Consider the following 24,154-nt stretch of genomic DNA (forward strand, 5'->3'; position numbering starts at 1 on the left):
CTCTCTCTCTCTGCCAAATAAATAAATAAAATCTTTAAAAAATTATCGCTTTGGCTATTTGGGGTCTTTTGTGGTTTCATATAAATTTTAGGGTTGTTTTTTCTAGTTCTGTGAAAAATACTGTTAGCATTTTGATAGGTATGACATTAAATGTGTAGATTTGGGGGGGTATTATAGACATTTTAACAATATTTGTTCTTCCAATCCATGGGTATGGAATATCTTTCTATTTTTTTGTGTTCTCTTCAATGTCTTTCTTTTTTTTTAAAAAAAAGATTTATTTATTTATTCATTCAGAGAGAGCGAGAGGGAGGCAGGGACACAGGCAGAGGGAGAAGCAGGCTCCAGGCAGGAAGCCCGATGTGGGACTCGATCCCAGGTCTCCAGGATCACACCCTGGGCTGCAGGCAGCGCTAAACCACTGTGCCACCAGGGCTGCCCTTCAATGTCTTTCATCAGTGTTTTACAGTTTTCAGAGTACAGGTCTTTCACATCTTTTGTTAAGTTTGTGTCTCTATGTATTGTTTGATTTCCTCTTTAATTTCTTGGTTGACCCATTCATTGTTTAGTAGCATGTTATTTAACCTCCATGTATTTGTGTTCTTTTCAGAGTTTTTCTTGTTTGATTTCTAGTTTCATAGTATTGTAGTTGGAAAAGATACATGGTGGGATGCCTGGCTGGCTCAGTGGTTGAGTGTCTGCCTTTGGCTCAGGGCATGATCCCAGGGTCCTGGGATCGAGTTCTGTATTGGGCTCCCCACAGCAAGCCTACTTCTCCCTCTTCTTGTGTCTCTGCCTCTCTCTGTGTGTCTCTCATGAACAAGTAATTAAAATCTTTAAAAAAAAAAAGAAATAAAGAAAAGATACACAGCATGACTTAAGTCTTTTTTAATCTGTTGAGACTTATTTTATGGCCTAATATGTAATCTATTTTGGGGAATGTTTTGTGCACATTTGAAAAGAATATGTGTTCTGCTGTTTTAGGATGGAATGTTCTGAACATAACTGTTAGGACATCTAGTCCTATGTGCCATTCAAAGCCACTGTCTCCTTATTGAATTTCTGTTTGGATGATCTATCCATTGCTGTAAGTGGGGTGTTGATGTCTCCTACTATTATTGTATTACTATTGATTACTTCCTTTATGTTTGTTATTAGTTGCTTTATGCACTGGGTGTCCCCATGCTGGGTGCATAAATATTTACAATTGTTAAATCTTCTTGCTAGATTGTTCTCTTTATGATTTATGATTATATAGTGTCCTTCTTTGTCTCTTGTTATAGTCTTTGTTTTAAAGTCTTTTGTCTGATATAAGTATTTCTATCTTGGCTTTCTTTTCACTCCATTTGCATAACAAATGCTTTTCCATCTCTTTACTTTCAATCTGCATATGTCTTTAGGTCTGAAATGAGTCTCTTTTAGGCAGATGAGTCTTGCTTTCTTATCCATTCTGTCACCCTATAGTTTTTGATTGGAGTATTTAGTCCATTAGCATTCAAAATAATTATTGCAAGGTACGTACTTATTGACATTTTGTTTTATGGTTGTTTTTGTAGTTCATCTCTGTTCCTTTCTTCTCTTGCTCTTTTCTCTCATGGTTTGATGGCTTTCTTCTTTTTTAAAATATTTTATTCATTTATTTTAGAAATAGTGAGTGGGGGAGAAGCAGAGGGAAAGGGGCAAGGAGATTCCATGCTGAGAGCAGAGCTCTATGTGGGGCTTGATTTCATGACCACAAGATCATAAGCTGACCCAAAATCAAGAGGCAAACACCCAATCAACTAAGCCACTCAGGTGCCCCAGTTTGACCACTTTCTTTAGTGGTATGTTTGGATTCCTTTCTCTATATTTTTTATATATCTTTTTTTTAAGGTTTTATTTATTCATGAGAGATACAGAGAAAGAGGCAGATACACAGTCAGAGGGAGAATCAGGCTGCCTGCAGGGAGCCTGATGTGGGACTCAATTCCAGGACCCTGTGATCACGGCCTGAGCCAAAGGCAGACACTCAACCACTGAACGACCCACGTGCCCCTATTGTTTGTATATCTATTACTGATTTTTTATTTGTGGTTACTATTAGGTTTATATATAATATCTTATGTATACAGCAGTCTATATTAAGTTGATGGTCATTTAAGTTTGAACACATTCTTTATTCCCCTCCCTGCCATGTTCTAGGTATATAGTGTCATACTTTATATCCTTTAATTTTGTGAATCCCTTGACTAATTTTTATAGATATACTGCATTTTACTGCCTTTGTACTTCCTGCTTTTCTTACTCCTGCTTATGGTCTTTCCTTTCCCTCAAAAAAAACCCCCTTTAACATTTCTTGTAGGAATAGTTTAGTGGTCATGAGTTCCTTTAACTTTAGTTTGTCTGGGAAACTCTATCTCTCCTATTGTGAATGATAGCCTTGATAGATAGTATATACTTGGTTGCAGGGTTTGTTTTTTTTTTTCTTTCAGCTTTTTGAATAGATCATGCCCCTCCCTTCTGGGCTGCAAGTATATCATGCTCCCTTCTCCTGAAAAATCAGCTTATAGACTTAGAGGTTTCCCTTGTATGTAATTGTCCTCTCCCCCTCCTGTTTTTAAAATTCTCTCTTTATCACTACTTTTTGCCATTTTAATTACTGTGCCTTGATGTGGACCTACTTGGGTTGATTTTGTTGGGGGCTCTCTGTGCCTCCTGGGATTTTTATTTCCTTCTCCATAGAAAGTTTTCAGTTATCATTCCTTTAAACAAATTCTCTGCCCTCTTTTCTCTATCTACTTCTTCTGGAATTCCTATGATGTGAATATCATTACACTTGATGAGGTTGCTGAGTTCTCTATTTTTATTATTATTATTTTCTCTCCTTTTAGTTCACCTTGATTGTTTTCTATTACTCTGTCCTCCAGGTAGCTGATCCCTTCTTCTACTTTTCTAGTCTACTATTTATTCCCTCTAGTGTATTTGCAATTTCCTTTATTGAGTTCTTCATCTCTTATTAGTTCTTTTGCATGTTTTCTATTTTTGTTGAGGTTCTCATTGAGGTCCTCCACTTTTTTCCCAAGGCCATTGAGTTCTTTTATGATTATTACTTTAAATTCTCTAACTGGGACACCTGGGTGGCTCAGAGGTTGAGTGTCTGCCTTTGGCTCAGGGCATGATCCTGGAGTCCCAGGATTGAGTCCCATATCAGGCTCCCTGCATGGAGCCTGCTTCTCCCTCTGCCTGTGTCTCTGCCTCTCTCTGTGTGTCTCTCGTGAATAAATAAATAAAATCTTTTAAAAATAAATAAATAAATAAATAAATAAGTAAATTCTCTAACAGACATATTACTTATCTCCATTTTGTTTAGCTTTGTTGCTGTGCTTTTGTCCGGTTCATTTTTTGGGGGGCGGGGAGGAAGACATATTCCTCTGTCTCTTTACTTTGTCTAACTTTCTGTGTCTATTTTTCTGTTAAGAAAGTAAATTTTGTCTTCTGCTCTTGAAAGTAGTAACCTTCTGAAGAAGTTCTTTAGTGCCGGCTGTGTCCTCTGTTCACCAGAACCAGGAATTCAGGAATGTCTCCTATGTGTGTTGCATGCACCCTACTGTTGTGGCTGAGCCATTTTTACCTTTAGTCCAGTCATCTAGAATGGCTTTTTTTTTTTTTTTTTTTTTTTTTTTTGCTGTTGTGGGCAGGGTTTGGTTTGGTCCCTATATTGTTAGTCAAGAAGTATGAGGCTACCTTGAGCTTGAGTTAAGTCAGAACAGGCAATTGCCAAAGATACCATAGCACTGAACTGCAGAACATGTTCTTCACATTGTCCCCTGAGGAGTTTCCCTTGGCAGGCAGGGCCTGCAGTCAGACCAGATGTTTGCCCCTAGACCATTGCTAGGCCACAGTCAAGCTGGTATGTGTGGGTATCTTCTCCTCTCCTTGGGGCAGGAGTCACTTTGGTATGGTGCTGATCCCTCTCAGGGCTACTTGCACACTGCAAACTTATGGCACCACTTTGGATAGGCTCTAACTGTACTGGATGGGGTAGGTCCATAGGAGAACAAGAAAGCATGGCACACAATGTTAGCAAGGTTTGCACAGGTCTGCTGCAGGAGGGGACCTGGAGCCAGGCCTGCCTGGAGGAGGCATGTCTGCAGGAGAACATGGGAGTAGGAGACATTATTAACAAGTTATGTGAACAGAGTTGATGCTTTGCTGGTTCCTATAGGTGTTTGTATGTCTAGGATGGCGGTCAAGGAAGGGAAATGGTGCCCTCTTGTTTGGTCCTGGAGAAGTCTCCTAAAGATCTCTGCACATGCTCTAAGATTAGTAAATAAATCTTCCTGTATAACACTGGCAATCTTCAAACTGCTGCTTCTATACTGTATCCCTGCAGGGCTGTTTGTTGTGCTGTCTCTTTAAGAGTGAGAACTCCATTTCCTCGTGTCCTCTAGGCTCTCCCAGAGCTGAGCCCCCTGATTTTTAAAGTTCCTGGTATTAAGCCATGCTAATTGTAAGAACTTGCAAAATTGGGCCCCTCTGGTTTTCAAAGCCAAATGTCATGGGGATTCATCTTCCCCATGCTGGTCCCCCATGTCTGGGGTGGTTGGTATGAGAGTCTGTTTCTCTCCCTTCTCCATATCTGTGGTGTCCCTACTTCCCAGGGGCAGTCCTATAGGTCCACTTAGCTCCCAACCATTTCTTTGCCCTTCCTACCCTCTTTGATGCAGCTTCTTCTCTACATTTAGTTGTGGAGAGTCTACTCTGCCAGTCTCAGGTCATTTTCAGGGTTACTTACACTGACATGGGTGTTATCTAATTGTATCCATGGGATAAGGTGAGCTTCGGATTTTCCTACACTGCCATGTTCCCAGGAAGTCTAAAATTTAATGATTTTGTTGTCTGTTTCTTTTCTGACTGCTCAAGCAATATACACTTGAGCACCTGTTCTTCTACCTGGTTCCTTTGGCTACTTGTTACCTTGTAAACAAACCCTCTAGATTTTACAAAAGTTGCAGAGATGTGAAAACTGTTATCACCTATGATCCTAATTCAAAAGGGTAGGGGCATGTCAAAGGTGAACACGAACATAGGGTGTTTCTTGGTGTCTCTTTAGAGACAATTTAACTTGTCCCCAGAATAATCAGCACATTTCACTTATGATCATGCAGCAGTAAGACAAACCTTGAATATAGAACAGCCAAGTGTATTTGGGATTTCCTTCTCCACTTAGCCAGCAGTAACCAGCTGTGAAGTGCTCAACAAATGTTGTCTCAGAGCTAGCTGGGCACATTTGTCTCCTGGGCAGTTCTGTGGCCACATGGCCCTATGCTGCTGAGTTTGGCACTATCTCTGAACTTCTTCCCTTTTCTTCAATTCCATTCCAAATTTTTCTGCATCACTATTCCACACAAAGCACTGATCGGGTGTGCAGAGATGAGCATAGAATGGCTTACAAAAAACATAATTAGCAAGTGTTTTCACCCAAAGAGTTGTCCAGCTAATGAGATACAGGAAATGAAAGAACAAAAAGCAGAGACAGAGAGAAGATATGATTAGGAAAGACCTGATGGAGGAGGTAATATTGAGATGGGTTTTAGAGTTTATTTATCCAACTTTTTCCCAAAGGCAAGATCTTGGGAGAAGACAGATTCTAGCATCAACTGAATACTGTATCCAGAAGCTGCCCACCTGAACAAATCCACTCCATATTCCTCTCTGTTATTTTTCTAGCACTAAGGACAGTCTCCATGGTCAAGCCAAAATAAGCACCAGTCAGCTGTACATTTTCCAAGCTCTGAATTTATAGTGTAAATTCACCCCTTAGCAAAGGACTCCTTCCTTTCCTCAGAGACACAGTTGAGATAAAGATATACTCAATTTACATTCATAAATAGAACACTGAATTCTATAGCTGGCAGCTAATTTATAGTTAACTCAACATTTCTCTGTTTCCTCTATACTTTGCTACTTCTTCTCCCACATGCAGGAAGAACTGGCCTACCTGAGGTCAGGCCCCATGGCCACCTCCCCTGACATAGCCAGTGTAGAAAGGCCTGGCACAGGACCCCAGTCAGACTTGCTCTAGGGCTCTTGCATATTCTTCTGTTTCTCCACAGTAGAAGTAGCTCCTCTTCAAGTTGGAGTAGTAAAATCTAAGTCTCAAATTTGTGCTTTATGTAGGCAAGTAGAGGGAGCGAGTCTCTTGAGTTCACTTTGTGAACAGCATGTCATGCTGGCCAAACTTAAGAAAAGGAGATATTTGCTCTTCTAACATCCAGCACCTCCCCTTTTTCATACAGTGATCCTGTGGTCACCTCCTTTCCTTGTGGGCAGAAGCTGACTGTCTAGCTGCTGAGAATATAGCTGATGGTAAAGAATGCTATTTTAGGCCCTGAAAGAATCGTCTCCCAAATAGTTTATACTCTTTGCTATATTCACACACTACTTGTACCATTATTTTCTTAACATATTTTAATTGAGCAAAAATAGGTTCACTTTTAAAGCTTAGCATGGTCCTAGGCAGTAATATCTATGTAACCACAGCTTGATGTTCCAATTCTATGTTTTAATATTCATTAAAATAAACACATGACTTTTAAAATAAGAAAAGGTAATTGACTCTCCATCACCTATGATCACCTGGCTTGCCATCAAGGATGTGAAGACCACACTTTGGAGATTGCCTTCTGATGCTACAGTTCTGTGATTATCACAGAAGAGGTTTGAACCTGTAAGAAGGAAGGGAGATGCAACGCTAGCTCGATGAAGAAAACATAGCATAGCAAGAGAGATGCAATTAAAAAATGCAAGAGAACAGCAGGAAGCATAAATTCAAAGGTTTTTAAATAGAGATAAAAGAGCTAAGCTGATCCCTGGAGAAGCAAATGTGTCCATTCTGGGCTTGTTTTTTCAGAGCCAGTGAGTAAATTTCTGTTTGTATTTGAAGAGGAATATTGGTTTTTCTTTCACTCAAAAAAATGAAAAGATTTTACGTGTGTCTTCTATTTCAACAGGATAGAAAGGGCATTCCCCTTTAATTTCCATCAACATCTTTTCATTTGTAGTTTTGGGTTGTCGGTAAAGAGAATTGACTGTGTTTCCTCATACATATCAGAATGTATACAAGTGGCATAGGTTTTAGTGTCACCTGCATCAATCCATAAAGAAAAAGCCATGGAACACTACAAACTTGCTAAATTCCAAACTCGGTCTTACATGTGTGGGAGAAAAAAAAAATCTTCAATGAAGTTTTCCCAATATGCTTAGCATAACCACTTACATCATAAATGGTATTTTGTTGAAGTATTGCATCAGAACACCTATGATTCCCCAGAAGAGCATCTGTATCATCTATGTTAATATTTTCTCCACCTTAAAGAGAGCATTAAATCTGGGTAAAATAAAAGATGTGGGCAATATTGGTTTTCAGTGATCCAACTCTGCTGTTGGACACCTTTTCCTCCTTTGAAATACTGTCTCTGATCCTCATGATTCATTTCCCACATTCTCGAGGTTGTTGGAGAATCTCTCTACCACTTTGACAAAGATATCCAAAGGAAAGGCTCTGATATCCCTGACCTCTCCAAGAGGGTTTGCTAGTGCTCCTCCTCCCAAGTATGTCTGCAAGCTGTCCTCACATAAAGAGCAGATAAGAGTATGGTACATTAGAGTGTTATCTTTGCAGAGTTCAAATCCCAGGTTATACACTGGAAATGGTTTGTCTTAGTGGAAACTAACTTTCCTCTCCAACACAGCCAATTCACCTGGTATGCTCTGCTAGTTATCAAGATACTTTTGTACTTATTATAGTCACTGTCTCAAGCTTCCTTGGGGCACCACCCACTGCCGCAGTCATCCCGACACTTTCGTGGGTAATTCCAGGACCACGGCCAGTGTGCTTCTAAATTGTTGCTGCCTGAGCTTTTCTGGGTGTTAAATATTTTGAATATTCTTCTTGCCCTCAAGCCTCTGTGTCCCAATCTGTATAATGGGGCAATAATATCAATTTAAGGGGTCATTATGGGGATTAAAAGAAAAACCTGAACACTTTTAACATTTATTAAATGATCAACATATCAAGTACCTTGCCCTTTCACTTCAAAGTGATTCAGGCTTAAATCAAAGAAAACTTTCTTTCTCACTATTTAGAATAAGTATTTCCAAGCCCCAGACCCAAAAGATACCCTCGAACACACACACACACACACACACACACACACACACACACTTTAGGGTCCTTGTCACAATTATTTTGTAGCCCAAAGATCAGAAGGCCCTGCTAATGTCACAGTCCCTGACATTAGGCAAATCCTTGAAAATACAGAATTCCACATTACCGAAGTCAGTTCTCCCCTGTGCTTCCCTCCCTGCCTCCAAACTCCCTTTCATGGGCTGTCAGATCGATTTTGCAGCCTGTTTGAGTAAGTTGATTAGGGCCTGAGGGAGCAGCCCCGGCTCTGCAGTGGACTAATGAGGAGGGGAAAGCCAACTGCTCATTCCTCTTCAAAATATGTGCTGAAAAAAAGACCATTTTTGCTCAGTTTTGCAGTTTTTTTTTAATGTCCCCCAGTCATTTGGGCTCAAAAATATAAATCCAAGCTTATGCCTGCCACGCATTTTTTCAATCAGCCTATTTTAATTGCATAAATGTTCTTTTTTTGTCTAGAAGGGAAAAATATAATGCATAGTTCACTGTAAAAGGATGTGGCCTTGATTGGCATAATTAAGATTTTCTGTTCAAAAGCACCGTATAAAGACCAGAACTGGATAGGACTTCTCCTTTCAAATCACCTCCAAAATTTAAAGAGTTCTCAACCTAATCTGGATTTGTATTTTTTTCTTGCTAATGGAAAAAATAAAGTATAGGTGGAGACAAAACAAAAACAAAAATCTATTTATATTGTTATCCTTCAATATTTTCTTCAAACACTAAGATGAGTTTTCATATTGTTTGCATGTACTGAAACGCTGAAGGAGACTTTTGGATTGGGCTGGTAGAGACCTTTTCTCCTGAGAAGGGACCAGCACTGTCAAGAACCTGGGAGCCATCTTGTACATCCAAAGTTGCCACTGGGTAACAAGGGCTTTTAATTTATTTTAAGGAAATGTGCTTTAGCTTTTATCTATTAAAAAATATTGTTTAGACCCTGATGTGTATTGAATTGTGTCCCCAACAAAGATATGTTCAAGTCCAACCCCGGCATCTGTGAATGTGAGCTTATTTGGAAATCAGGCCTTCGCAGATGTAATTAAGTTAATTAGGTCTTACTGGATTGTGACGAGCCATAATCCAATGGTTCCAATAGTTGGTGTCTTCTGGAGAAGGCCATGTGGAGAATCAGAGATGTGGAGAGCAGACAAACAGAAGACACTGTGTGAAGACAGAGACACAGATCAGAGTCATGCTGTCTGTAGCCAAGGGAAGCCAAGCATTGCTGGCAGCCACTAGAAACTAGAAGAGGCAGAGATAGATTCTCCTCTCCAGCTTTAGGATACCTTCAGGTGTCCTGCTGACACCTTCATTTTGGACTCCTGGCCTCCACAACTGTGAGAGAATAAATTTCTTTTAAAGCACCAAGTTATGATAGCCCTAAGAAACTAATACAGATGCTAATTCCCAGGACTAAACCAAAACAAAGGTGATAAGGCTCACCACTGTATTGTGGGCAAGATCATATGGCCAAGGCTCCTAAACAGATGGGAGTAAAAGCTGCCTTTTTAAGCCTGGCCTGAGGTAAAAGTGAGTCTGTATTGATGTCCACTTGTTTGCCTGTGTCTACGTCTTTCTCCCCACCTCAGTTCTCCCAATTATCCTCAGGGCATTTTAGTCCCCAGATTCCTTCTACCTTCCTAGTCTTTCCACATTAGAGGACTGGAGGGGCCAAATTTGAAAGCTGTGTGCAAGTCTTGGGGTCAAACACATTTGACTTTCCATCTTCACACACCCACTAATTAATTCTGCTGTCATGATAATGTCAGATTTCCCTGAGACTCACTGGCCCATTTGGAAATTGGAGACAGTAATAGCAACCTCACACAGCTTTGGAGAGGTTTACATAAAATGATTTATGTTGAAATCTTGCCATCTACCAGTTCCTCAATAAAATTTAATTTTCCTCATTTCCCTTCCCAAGAGACATATGTGCTGTGAATCAGATATTGTAAGAACACAAGCCTAGACAAGTCAGGCCAAGCAAAGAGATTAAAGGTCTCTGAGGACAGAGGTTGTCTGGAACCTACCACGGACCAAGCATTCTGCTATATCTTTTACAAGTGCTAGTCCAGTGAATCTTCACACATATGCTGTGAAGCAGATCTTGTCATCACCCCAGTTTTCTGGAAAGAACTTAAAGCTTAGAGCAAAGCTTATCAACCTCAGCACTAATAACACTTTGAACCAGATCATTCTTTTTACTGTAGCATTGCCCTGTGCATCGTAGTTTATTTAACAGGATCCCTGGCATCTACCCACTAGATATCAATAGTACTGCTTCCCCTAGTTAGGACAATCAAAAATGTCTCCAGACATTGACAAATGTCCCCTGAGGTGCAAAATTATCTCATATGGGAACCATTGGTTTAGGGAGATTTTGTTATTAGTCCAACATCATGAAGCCAGTATAACCTAGAGTTTCAAAACCCAAGTGGGTAATAAGAAAGAGGTAGAAAAGCTTCATGTTTACCCTAAGCAGAGACAAGTGGCTTTTACTGTGGCTCCAGTAACACTGACTTTTGATGAGAGCAGTAAGGGGTGCTCTTTATACTCAAGTCGCATCACAGCACAGAATGAGGTAATGGTAGAGGGCTTGAATCAAGAAGATTCTCACAGGTGTCCAGTTAGGAGCAGAAGATTCACTAGTCTCTCCTTCACAGGAGCTGAATTTTTAGATGATCTCAGAGTCAATTGCACTAGAGACATCCATGTCCAGCCTTCCTTGCAGCTCCCATGTGACTCAGAGCTGGCCAGTGGATGTGAATACAAGTGACAAGAGCATTTTTTAGGACATGTGCTTAAAAGGGAGGCATATGCTTTCCCTGTAGTCTCTCCTCTGTGCTGATGTTTGGCAGATGGATCCATGGTGAACCATGGCGAGACCATGAAGACAAAGAGATGTCAAGCAATGAGAGAGAAGTTATCTGGGCCATGACAACTTTCAGAGCAGAGCCATCTGATCACCCTGGACTTCACACAAGAGAAAACTAAGCTTTCATGTTTCTCTAAGCCACTTTCATTTTGGGTCTCTGCCATAGGCAGCTGAGGCGGTAACTATATCTCTCTCTACAAGGTGTAAGTGCCTTCAGAATGATACATTAGACCTTCTGACATTTGCATTTAATAGGAGCCAGACCTTAACCCAAGCAATCATTCAATTGTTGAATCTCAGCCATCGATGGAAATGGCTGGATTTCTGAGTTGGCAGAGCAATAGTGTGGAGTAGCGTAGGCTTCAATGCTAAGTTGATCGAGTTCAAATTTCTACCTTCTACTCGCAAGCTGTGTGACTTTACTTGATCTTTTTATATTTCAACTTCTTTTTTTTTTAAAAAATAGGGATTATAACTCTATCTATTTCAGGAATTTTTATATGGGATAAATAAGTTGTGTGTGTGAAGCACTTACAACAATTTTTGGCACATATAGTAACCATTCAACGAATACTACCTACCATTATCACTCACATATTGTGGTCTAAAGAAAACCTTTTCCACACATTTTCTATCCACTTTCAACAAAAGTGGAACCTGAGACAAGGACTTACAAATAGGCAGTTTATCTGGTAGAAGAGTCCATGAAGCCCAAGTGAGGAGAAAGGGAAATTGAGGCATATAAGAAAGAAAGAGTAAGGGATGCATTAGATAGTAGATAAACACTTTGGACAAGCGGGGCTCAACCTCACTGGGGTACCTCTGAGGAACCATATAGAATAACCCTCAGTATTGTCCCACTAGGAGCAGAGGATCTGGGGTAACTATCCACTGTCTTTGCCTCCACTGGTTCCCTTATTTCTGGATTGTGTCTGACTACTGGGAGCAAGCCCCAGAGGTACAGAGAAAGTCTTTAGGTAGAAAAGATGAAAGACAAAGCTCCCTGAGGTGGGAAGTTGACGCTGCATTGACAAGTCTTCCAGGATTGCTAGTTAGCTCAGGTGGGGCAACAGAGCATGTGGGCAAAATATCAAGTTTCTGCTGCTCAGAGACTGCTTCCTGGACATTATTTAGAACGCCAAGACAAAGACACAAAATTAGTCTTTCTTCGTCTAAGAAAGAGATTCTAATTAAATATCATCCCAATTTGTCAAGTGATTTGTCTTCTGAATTTATAAGGTCTATATTCTTACATCAAGGTTTCTTAGAAAACTTGAGAAAGGCTGGAAAAGCTTGTGCTTAATTATGTTTTAGCAAAATTAATCAAGACCGTTGGCAGCCATGTGTCTAACAAGCCATTTAGGGCCATTCAACTCCCTGAGTGCTTCCTGAAACAAGTTTGCAGAAACCACCCTTGGCTTTAATACGTATGGAGAACGACTTGTGAATCCAGGACTAGTCTGACAAAAGCAAAATTTACATAAACAGAGGTGAAAATGTAACACACAAGGCAAAGTGAAGAAAATCTGTTTGATGGGCTTTCCCAAACACTGGATTCTCCAATGGAAGAAAGGATATGGTCATTAACCCAGTATCCCCTGTGTGCAAGTGCAGTGCTATAGACATTTTTAAACTATTATCTATCTCATTTGGTCCTCACAACATTCCTATCAGGAAGAACTATAGTTTTCACTTTACCAATGAGATAGCCAAGTCTCAGTGAAATGATTAGTCCATGGTCACGCAGTAAGACTGAGTCAGCATCCATGTCTTATTCATCCCATTTCCAATTTCCATGTGCTTCCATGGGGTTTCTCGAGCCTGTCTGTGCAGCAGAATAATTTACATAAGAACAAGTTTCCCAGGCTGTATTCAGACCTACTGAATCACAATCTCTGGGAACAGGCCCAGAAATTTCTAATGTAAATGTTCCCCCAAGCAATTCTAACAAGTCACCTTTGGAAACTTCTGTTCGTGATACCTTTTTTCTCTGGATGTGTCTATGGTCACAGAAGTGAATTGAAAAAAGACTGTAGAAAAAGCTAATTTAAAATCACTCAATATTAGAGGAGCACCCATATTCTACCACAAGATATCATGCTCTAATGCAAGGATTGGCAAACATCTGTCAAGGACCAGATATTAATTTTAGTTCCAGCCATAACTACTCAACTCTGCCATTTGTGAACATAGTCATGGACAATATGTAAAAGAATGAGTGCTCCAGTGAAACTTTATTTACAAAAAACAGGCTATAGGTTAAAATTGGTTCATGAGTCATAGTTTAGTTTTGTGAGCCTTGCTCTAATGGCAGATGCTTCTTGGAGGTGTTCTGGGCAACCAGATATCCTCCAATAATAGAATACCACTCAAAAAGGAAAATATTCAGGGCACCTGGGTGACTCAGTAGTTGAGCATCTGCCCTTGGCTCAGGTCATGATCTCAGGGTCCTGGGATTGAGTCCTGTATCAGGGTCCCCGCAGAAAGCCTACTTCTCTCTGCCTATGTCTCTGCCTCTCTTTGTTTGTCTCTCCTGAATAAATAAGTCTTTTTAAAAAAAGGAAAATTTTCCTCATTCATGTTTATGGCCACAAGATTGACCGTACATTTATGCACGTAAAATAGACTACAACATAGATTATCTAGTTTTTTTAATTTACTTAATATTTGATGTGAATCATACGCAACCCTGGCAATAGTTTATTGGATAAATTTGTAATGACTGAATAAATCGAAGTCAAAGAATGTTTTCAGACTTGAGTTTTGGAGGCACCAGAGCTTCATGGCAAAAGATTTGCCTGTTTTGAGCCATAGGAATCTTCACAATTTGAAGAATAGAATAGGAAACGAAACACTTTGTTCTGGCAGCTGTGGATGACCATGAACACCTAAACCTTCCGTAAAAAACACCTTATTCCTTCCTTTTCTCAATGGTAAAATGAGGAGTTTGATGAGATTTTTTCAATTCTCTTCTTGATGGCCCTAACATAGGTGATGCTAAACAGAAACCTTTAAGGGGACTTTACTACAGGTCAGGAAATCCACACAAAAGGAAAATATGGATCTAGATCATCTGCTTTATAGAATAACTTTCAGCTGTCCTCCATTAAAGAAGCCTTTTTAAAAGTACATCCATTCCTCAGACACCTGGACTCAAGTCTGTGCTGTGAGACAAAGAAGAGAATGTCAAAGTGAAGTGACCAAGGTCCTATTCTCACAATTCAAGTTCCTATTTGACAATCTAGAGCTAATTGTCCAGGTCATAGGGTCAATCTTGTACACAATGAGTTCCAGTGGGGAGACTTATGGTATAGTTGCTTGAGGTATACATACAAAATATTATAATAAGTGCTAAATGGAGCTGTTACCCCATTTGAAGCCTAGTCAGACCGGGAAGAAGACTCTAAGGTCATGTGATTCCGGAACCCACAGTGAAGACACTATATTTCCAACTCTGACAAAGATAAGAGCTAAATTGTTAGAATTCCTGGCTTCCTTTTGGCTGTCAAATTTAAAAGATAGGAGGACATGCAGAGAGTTCACCTTTTTGAATCTATCCTAAGGAAAGGTATTCTAAACATCTTCAATCCCTTCTCAAAATACACATCTATAGAACTATCACCTATTCATTTATCTGAACTCTTCTTGATGCTATTTCTATTTTCACCCTATGGTACTTCATGGAGTAACACTGACATCCTCCAGTCTTTGAAGATTGTTCTTTTCCAAGCTGAGGCTCACAGTTTTGTGTATAAAGCATTTGACTCTGAAAGCTGGATTGGGCTCTACCTTCCTGCCTCCGCAGTGCTCTTTGCTTCACATATCACAGCCCTCACCACTAGGTATTACAATTATGTTTTTTAGAAGGTGTGATTTCCATTATAATACTGAGGTTCATAAAATATTTTATTGCCTTTTTTGCATATCAAATAAAAATATAATCAGAACTTTTCTTGTATATAGTGTTGAAAAAGTCCATTGCAGTCATCATCTGGATGCTTTCCCCCCACAATCTCCAGGCCTTAAGCTATTTAGAATATTCAAGAAGGTCCTTCTGGTCTTTTCTTTACAGGCTGTCGTATGTTCATCATCTAAGACCACAAGATTCTTTGGGCAGGACCCTGCAGCTTCTATACCAGCCCTGAGCTCTGAATCTTTACAGATGCAAATTTGATAAATTCACAATGGAAAACTGATATTGGAGGACAAACAGCAGTCTCCCATAATGTCCAATCAATTATTTCTTAATTTTCAGTTTTAGACATTATCTTCCTTCTAGGAATTTAGCTTGCATTTCCCTGCACACACACACACACACACACACACACACACACACACTGACCGTTCCCTCTCCACATCTCTCCGGGGTAGTAATATTCAGTGTTCAATATTTATCAGACTGATTTGTGTACATGTTACCTATACATTATTAGGTTTCCCTTCTGAAACATTTTATTCTCCCTCAAGTTAATAATTGCCTTAAATTTAATTTGCTAAATTTTCTGTTTACCCATCACAAACTCCTTTCCAAACCCTCCGAGAACCCCTCTCAACCCATCCATCATTCATATCTCTATCAGAAACCCTCTTCCATGGCTCTCTGGACTTCAGCTTCTCTGGCACCTGGTGCCCTTGAAGGCTGCTACAAAACAGCATTCCCATTCGTCCTGTGAATCCTTTCCTTACTCAGGTTTCAAATTTACCCTCCAGAATTCCATACTGCTCAGCTTCTAATATTACTCCATTTTTATTGTGAATCATAGTCTTCTGAGAAAGGGAGTATGAAAAGGAAGATTCTTTTGAGATCGCAAATGGCTGAAAATGTCTTTATTCCAGCATCACGTTGGAATAATCACTTGTTGGACACAGAACCTGTTGGACCTGGCCATTGTGTGGGATCTCTCTCTAAAACTAACAGTTCCTGCAGATTTTTTTCCCCCAGGTTTGCTAGTTTCTACCCAGAGAATCCCCAACCTTCTGTGAGGAGCTATAGGTTTGTCTGCTAGCATTCTTAACACTTAGGAAAAGGAGACAGGGAATTTCACAGCTGAGTATGTAGACAGCCTCTTGATCCACTTTTTTTTGTTATAGTGCATCTATCTTTTTTTTAACCTATGTTTCAGGCCCCAGAGTCCAGAGTCTATCTGGTTTAACCTCTGCTGAGAGTAAACCCCCAGTTTTCTACCAGGTGGGGAAGGATAGTTGCCTACTTGGGGAAATGATCCAGGCTCTTATTGCTCCCCTAAGAACTTTCAAGCAAGCTTCTTGCTTTCAGCTCATCACATTCCCTGCCTCCAATGCTACCTGATGCCACGAGTCCCTGACCTTTCCAGGATTCTGTAGCTCATATCTGTTTCCTTCTTATCTTTACCCCAATGGGCACTTACAGTTCAGCTTTCTCAGCCACAGAACCCAGTTACCAGCAGTAAATCTGCTTTTAAGCTTTTAGAAATGTGTTGATATCTCCCATCTGCTTTAGTCTCCTGTCTCATTATCTTGGACTCTATGGTTTTGGTTTTATTCTCTTTTTTTTTTCCCTTTACTGTCACTTTAGTTAGATCTGGAGACAAAATATTGTAAATACATATATTTGATTTGTCACATTAAAGTTGAAATGTACATAAACATCATTTTTAGTGGTTCCATCATGTTTATTAGTGGATGCATTAATGTTCACATAACCATCATTCAGTTGTTGGGTAGTCAAATTATTGCCTATTTTTTTTTTACCACTGTTAGAAACAACACACTAATGAATCTTTTTATGCATGACGTTCTTTTTATCTTTGAGATTACTGTTTTTAAGATATATTTCTGGAAATATAATTAGTAACTAAGTTCAGAGGTTTTCACAATTCCTTTGCAAAATAGTTTTATTGGTTAACAGACCTACCAACAGAGCATGGGAGTGTACAGAGTCTCTCCAAGCTCAGGAGCATGTGCCCTGCAAATTGCTCTTCATATCTTAAATCAAGGCCATGTTGGAATAGAGAGAGGATTTTGTTTGTTTGTTTGTTTTTGTATCTTTAGATGCAAGACTTCTCTCCGTGGATAGAATCAAAATGGAATCCTGAAGAAGAACAGCTGGAAGAACTCCATGAGCAGCAAGGATGCCTTTAAGGGAGTGCTATGAAATCAACACTGTACAGAAAACAAATGCTGTTCTGTAAGGAAGACTGCGCAAAAACTTTTTGCACAGTTAAGTGTGCTGGTTGTACCTGATTTCTTCATTTCCCAGTCAAGCTGAGATGCTGGTTAGGAATGTAAATGCACTACTTGGAAATCTATTACTGAATGTTGAAGGATTGTCCAGAGGGGCCAAAAAGAAGACTGCACCACAAGTACCAGAAAGGCAAGGGAGGAGCTGGGCAGAGCAGCATGATGATGTGTTTGGAAGCCAAAGAGATTTACATATGTGACAATATATTCCACCTCTGCTTCCTGGGTATTGACCTCCTCATCTGTACAATGGGAATAGCAATACCTTCACGCAGGGTTGTTACAAAACACAGGAAAAGGAAATGTCGGTGAAGGCTTCTTGAAGCTAAGGATTTTCCTTGTGAAGCTGAATGATTACCTAACTCCTTCCCATTCCTCCTCAAGGATGCTTGGATTTGCAAGGAAAAAAGCCAAGAGTCCCATTTGTTGTGGTTTTACATCACAGCTTAGTAAAGAAATATCATGGATCCGGTGATTTCTTCAATTTTTAGAAGTCACTGACTCTAATAAGCTAATATCTTAAAGGGTTTGTGTTTTCTTTCCCTTCTCCTGCTAAGTAACTCCAACATTTTACCCATAAAAGAAGATTTGCTACCCCCCCAAAAAAAGATGTGTCCCCAGTTTAGACACTCTCTAGTTGTTTACCATGTGTCAATGAGACTATTACTAGGCTACCCCAGTTTGGTTTTTTGTTTTGTTTTGCCTTGTTTTGATATATAGTTAATAAAGTAACAAGGCACAACACAATGGCAAGCTGGTGTTTCCTCTCAATAGCTCAGAAAATCCCAAGATTGATGTGCCAAGAGTGTTCTTAAAAGCTAGAACTTACACGGCTTAAATCAGATGTGACTTTAAAACCTCCTATTAAATTTCAAGTGAGTTATTTTAAAAGTAAACTATAAGTCTACTATAGCAGAGAAGGCAGTATTTTATCAAGAAGCTCGTAGACATCCGGATCACTCAAACAGGGCTAGGAACGCCTGAAATATATATGGCCAGATTAGATACTAACATGTCCATAAAGATAACAGTGCATTTCCAACACTGGCAACATGCTATGGGCACCCAGGGGTTAACAAAGTTGGATGTGAAGGAAAATATTGATAAAGACAATTTATATGAGCAATAAAAGACACTGAATAACTCCTGGCATGAGATATAATAAATGGGTTAGTTGAAAGATTTATATGACCAATCCTGAGCTGAGGTATAACATTCAACCGCTTTGCTGTCTATGGTACTTAACAAAGACTAAAACTTTTTGCACAATTAAGATAAAATATATATGTGCATTTCATATACATACTAAGTTGTATGGTGCTATATCTTGTATTGAGGTTTCCTACCTGAAATTATGTTCATGATAGAAAACTTCAAAAGCATTTGTAATGCATAGAGTAGGCTCTCCCTATCCACTGTCTCCCTTCACCTCTTCATCCTCTTAGCAGGCAAAATTCTCTAAAATGGGTTTTATAAAATCTTTCTCAACCTACTCATAGCTTTACATGCAGATTCTTGTATACAGGCTTAAGATGAGAGAGAACAGAGAGAAGAGAGAGGGAAAAAAATTATCCAATAACATATAACTAGAAATTTCTGCTATCTCCCAGACTCCTGAAATCTTGATAGGATTAGAACCTTTATTTTATGATCTGTAAAAATCCCAAAGCTTTCTGCCTATATTTAAAAAAAAAAAAAAAAAAAAAAGGAAGGGGTGGTGACAATTATATTCTTGTGGCTTCTCTGCCTTTGAGATCTTGCTTTTGCTGAAACAGTGTTCTACATCTTAATCCAAAGGTGAAGTTCAAACCCTTCCTCAACTTTACCAGCAATGACAAAAAAAAAAAAAAAAAAAAAGCAGCTCGTGTCAATGATCTGTGAGTGCACGTGCATAGCACACTTCTGTGAATATTTGGAGAGGAGCAGGGGGAGAGGGAGAATGGGTTTACATCATGGAAAAGCAAGCAATTTTAAATTGAGCGTTACAATAGGTTGTTTTTAAAATCTACTTTGGCTGTTTCAACACCATGGAATTTCCACAGCTCACTCCACCCCCCCAACACCCCCACCCCCACCCCGGCTGAGGCTCTCACAAATTTCTCTCCCACTTTCCCCCTCCTCTCCTCTTCCCCCCCCCCCCCCGCCCCGTTTATATTTGGGAATTCCTCTCTCACATTTGTGTGTATGACAACTCTGTTCTCTCCATCCCTGACTTCCAAAAGCAGCCCCAGGCAAGTGTTACATATCCAAACCCACCCTACAGGACAAAGTCCTTGCTTCCCTGGAGGCAGGTGCCCCACAAAAGGTTATCCTCATTCTCGCCAAGTGAGAGGTCTGGCCCAGCCAGCTGACATCTAGTCTCAGAAAAGCCAGCAAGCCACACACAAAAGGCCACGCCAACTAAGAAAGCCCAGGGGCAGGCGGTTCATGTGGCTTCTCTAGAATTCATGCTTTCTTGTCCTGCCTTTTTCCGTGGGCTGCAGCTCATGGCCATGGTTTTCCTCCTGCAAGCAGATGCAGATTTCACGACCCCAAGCAGCTTAGTCTCAGTGTCCCACAGAAACATCCCAGCCACAAAAGCAGCCAGGTGGAATTGGCAATCACACGCCTCTCAAAGGTCTTTAAAGATGATCGGATTGGCAGTCCATTTCCATGCTTCTTAAAAGTATTCTCCCTTCTTTTTCTCCTCTCTGCTACCCTTGTGCCCCAACCTGCCATATATGTATCTGCAATCTCCAATGCCAACTCTCTGTTCAAATCCTTTCAAAGTGCAGGACTCATAGTCTTGTTCTTGCCTTTATTCCCCACTGTGGTCTTAGACTTCTTTCTTTCTGGCTCTTTGTCTATCTCTATAGCACAAAATTTCAGCAACTCAGCAAGAATGAGGACTCTTCCAAAACAGTGAAGAAAAGGAGACATGGGGGCATTGCCCATTCCGCACTTGAGTTTCTGCTCATACCTGCTTTATCTCCTAGTCTCAGAGATATGGCCTCTTCTCTTGGCCACACATCAATCTTCTATGCCATTCACAAAATTCCATGTAACCAAGATTCAGTTAGTTCATTAGCAAAATAAAATTCGCCTTTCATTTTCTGAATTTAAAGAGGACTGGTCATGTAGAAATATAATGCCCTATCTCGTAGGGCAGAAGGAATGGAGTACGGTATGGAGGGAGAAAGCAAGATGCTCATGTATGTGCTTTCCCACTGTGAATGGCCCTCACGTTTGGTAGAATGGGACCTCCTACAAGTGCTCTGAATCCTTGGGCAGGGACTTCCCAACAATTCCAATTTGCTTTGTTGGGTGTGTCCCGCTCCAAGGGCAGGCCAGAAAATGAAAGCATGCTTTAGAAGCTTAGCAATGGAAGGATGAAGTCTTCCTAGGGAGGCAAAGGGATGAGAAAGAGACAAAAAAGACACTATAGAAGAAGAAGCATGGAGCTGGTTATTGAAGGATCAGATTACCAAGTGCACAAATGGAGCCAGGTTACTGCATGGAGGTTTTTTGGAGGAGCTGTATGAGGAGGAAGAGATCCCACAAGGGAACTCACTGGTCCTATAAGTACCCACTCAGACAAGGGATTGGACTTTGTGTGCTTAATATTTCTCTGGACATTTGTCTGCTTTCAAGAGGAGGGCCCTTCAGAAAGGCTGCTCAGGAACCAGACTTCTCTCTACCCTCATGGTTCTCTCTACTTATTTTTAGCCATGACATTCCCATTTGATGAAAATATGGAGAAATGTGATGGAAAAAGCATGTCAATGGAATGTGTTTCATCAAGTTTGCTTTTGCAAATCATATTAAGGTCCGCAGTGATAATTTTAGAACTGAAGGGGCTTCAGCATGCTTCTGGTCCTACTCCCAGTCATAACCTGGCTTCGAAGGTGGGCAGACCTGGCTTGAAACCTTACATTTCCACATCTAGCCATGCAACGTGAGGCAGGTCATCATCTCCCTGAGCTCCAGTTTCTTTATCTGTAATAGGGGAACAATAATACCAAATCCACAGAGTGCCATGAAGATTCAATAAGATAATGAACCTCAGTGGCTTAGCACAAAGTAGATGATCCATGATGATGCTTTGGCCTTTTAAAAGATGAGATAACTGAGTCCCCATGAGATAATTCACCTGCCTTCTAACGAATATCTATTTAACCCATTCTTCCTTTAAAATTCTCCTTAAAGATGTGTTCTGAGAAAGGGCTGATACAGTGAGAATCAACTCTCTGTAATCAGACTATTCGGTGATGGGCTGTCTACTCAGCAAGCGCTAGCAAGGAGGGCCCAGGGCTCCTCCTTCCAACTCTTATGCTGTGGTAGTGTTCAGGAAATAACAGTGTGAGCTAGAACTTTCAAGGATTTTTATTACAGCCTAAAAAGACATGCTGGTCTGCCCTCAAAAATCTCTGTTCTTGCTTTCAGATAAGAACAAGGGTAAAGTTCCTCAGAGAAATACAACCTTCTTCTCCTAGAGTTTCTCATGCAGAAAAGCAGTGCTATCCCCCAAGGAGTGGGGAAGGGGGAAGAAACTGAAGTTGTAATGGGAGATTTCAGGGAATTTAACATGATCCTGTGTCTTTCAACTTCTCTCCAGGCCTACCAAGGGCTCTCTAACAACCTTTCACCCTGTGGCTGTTCTGTACTTTATTAAAGGAAACATACCCATCATTCCACTTCCCCTGGATGTATGCAGCTGTGTAACCGATTCTTCAGCCTTCTTCCATGGAGATCCTTTATAAGGCAACACCAGAGGTGATGCACAGAAATCACTGTGATTTGTGTTTTATTTGGCTGTTTGCACCCTGCCTTGTTCCACAAGGGATTTGAAACAACTTTCAATAAAAATCATTAAGATAAATGAGCAAACAGAGAAACAAACTACTGTGACCAAAATAGTTTCTACAGAAATAATAATGGAAAATGGAGGCCAGTAAAAGTTTAAAGATGGGAGAGGGGAGGAGTCATATCAGCCATAATTACCACCTGTCACCCACCAGCATCCTCACAACTCATGTTTTGTGGTCACCTCTTCTCACGGGCACTCCCCTTCCTCTCTGACTTTTCCTGCTGCTTTCTCTTGCCTTTGGGAAAGACGGCAGATACTGCAGTGTGGACAAGGGCCCTGTATGCTCTGTCCTCTTATAAGTCACTGTGTGGCTTGAAGTAAGTCACTTGCTCTCTCTGGGCTTCAGCCTCTTCCTCCAAAAAAGGGGAGAGAAGATTACAAATAACAGAGACCAAACTACTCACATTTGCTCACAATTTCGTAATCTTGTTCCCCTCCTGACAGACACATGATAGAAAAATGGAAGGGCCTCCCCACTGCTTCTCCCCTACAACTCAGGGGTCACCAGGACAACAGGTTCCTTTGTGTGGAGTTCCAGGATTCCAGGATAAGGTGGACCAGGAATGAGCATGGGCTGACTGAGTTAGTGGCTTTAGGTCCTGTTTTTTTATTCTAAAGAGAGCAGGGCAAACTGGCAGAGAGCAGCGCTATCATAGAAACACAATTGACACTTGAGCAACATGGGGATTGGGGCACCTACCCACAGTCAAAAATCCACATTTAACTATTGACTCCCAAAAACTTAAATACTGATAGCCTACTGTTGACCGGAAGCCTTACCTATAACATAATCAATTAACAAATAGTTTATATGCTATACATATTCTATTCTATATTCTTAAAATAAAGCAAGCTACAGAAAAGAAAATGTTATTAAAATCACAAGGGGGGCATCTGAGTGACTCAGTTGGTTAGGCATCTGAGTCTCGGTTTCGGCTCAGGTCATGATCTTCCAGGAGTGAGAGCAAGCACTGCATAGGGCTTCACGCTCAGCATGGAGTCTGCTTCAGGTTCTTTCTCCCTCTCCTTCCCCATCTGCACCTCCTCATTCACACATGCTTTCTCTCTCTCTCTAAAATAAATAAATAAAATCTTAAAAAAAAGAAAGAAAATCGCAAGAAACAGAAAATACATCTGCAGTGCCATACCGTATTTATTGGAAAAAGCCCATGTGTAAATGGACCCGCACAGTTCAAACCTATGTTGTTCAAGTGTCACCTGTAATGTGGCCCAAGCATGAATTCTCACTTTTCTAATAAACACTTTAAAGATTAAAAAAGTGATTTTAATTATGTTTACTTATTCAATATATCTAAAATATTATTTCATCATCAGATCAATATAAAAATTATTGATCTCTTTTACATTTCTTTTGTACCAAGTCTTCATATTGCAGTGTGCATTTTACACTTACAACACCACAGTATGCCCTGACCACAGTTCAGGTGCTCAGCAGAGGAGCTACCTGGGCAAGGGGCCACCATCTTAGATGGAAGCTTTTGTCCTCTGAGGAGAAAAGAAGTGGCTCATTACTAGAGGGTTAGAGCCCGCACAACAAAGGGAGGAGACAGGGTGTGAGGATTCACCAGGGGTGGAGGCTGAGGCTTCACCTTCCAATAGTACTCCAGGGACAGCAGAACTTTGGATGGAAGTTGTGTGGGAGCTCACAGAGAGAGAGCAGACACTAAGCACAGGGATTCTGAGGTCCTTGAGGCATGGTGTTGATCTGGTTGAGGCATGTCTCTGAGGTAGCTGGCAGTAGAGATGCCTAGATGGACATTTTAGGACTAGCTTCTGACCCCTGAATTGTGCAGCAGAAGGAGCATGATCTACATGGCCTGACAGGTGACTTAAACTCACTCTGTACATTATAGTGTACAGAAGCCCCAGTGCAAGCCCCATAGAATGGCTGTTTTGGGCTTCTTGTGGACCTTGGTAAGGTGGGAATCTGAGCTAGAGTTGGTTCAGTTTAGACAAATTCAGAAGTATGACATTATGTCCACCTCAAAAGTTGCAGACTACTTTA

The 24,154-nt window shown here is 40.5% G+C and overlaps 1 protein-coding gene across 26 annotated transcripts in view; it reads right to left on the minus strand.

The window, feature by feature from the left end:
* Positions 1-22,644, minus strand: part of LOC144300654 (uncharacterized) — a 79,710-nt gene extending 57,066 nt beyond the window's left edge. For 6 of the 26 annotated variants that reach the window (XR_013367446.1, XR_013367424.1, XR_013367440.1 and 3 more), the window contains exons 1-4: positions 22,533-22,636; positions 12,762-12,888; positions 9,248-9,349; positions 6,609-6,707 (exon numbers count right to left, since the gene is read on the minus strand). Coding sequence is in view for 1 of the 26 variants with exons in the window: in XM_077876972.1 (XP_077733098.1) it covers positions 6,609-6,707; positions 9,248-9,349; positions 12,762-12,831 (271 nt within the window). In the remaining 25 variants the exon portion in view is untranslated. The other 20 variants (XR_013367517.1, XR_013367487.1, XR_013367500.1 and 17 more) reach the window with 10 other exon arrangements.
* Between the last annotated feature and the right edge of the window lie 1,510 nt (positions 22,645-24,154).

Source organism: Canis aureus, chromosome 2 (assembly GCF_053574225.1).
Source record: "Canis aureus isolate CA01 chromosome 2, VMU_Caureus_v.1.0, whole genome shotgun sequence".
Classification (NCBI taxonomy): Eukaryota; Metazoa; Chordata; class Mammalia; order Carnivora; family Canidae; genus Canis; species Canis aureus.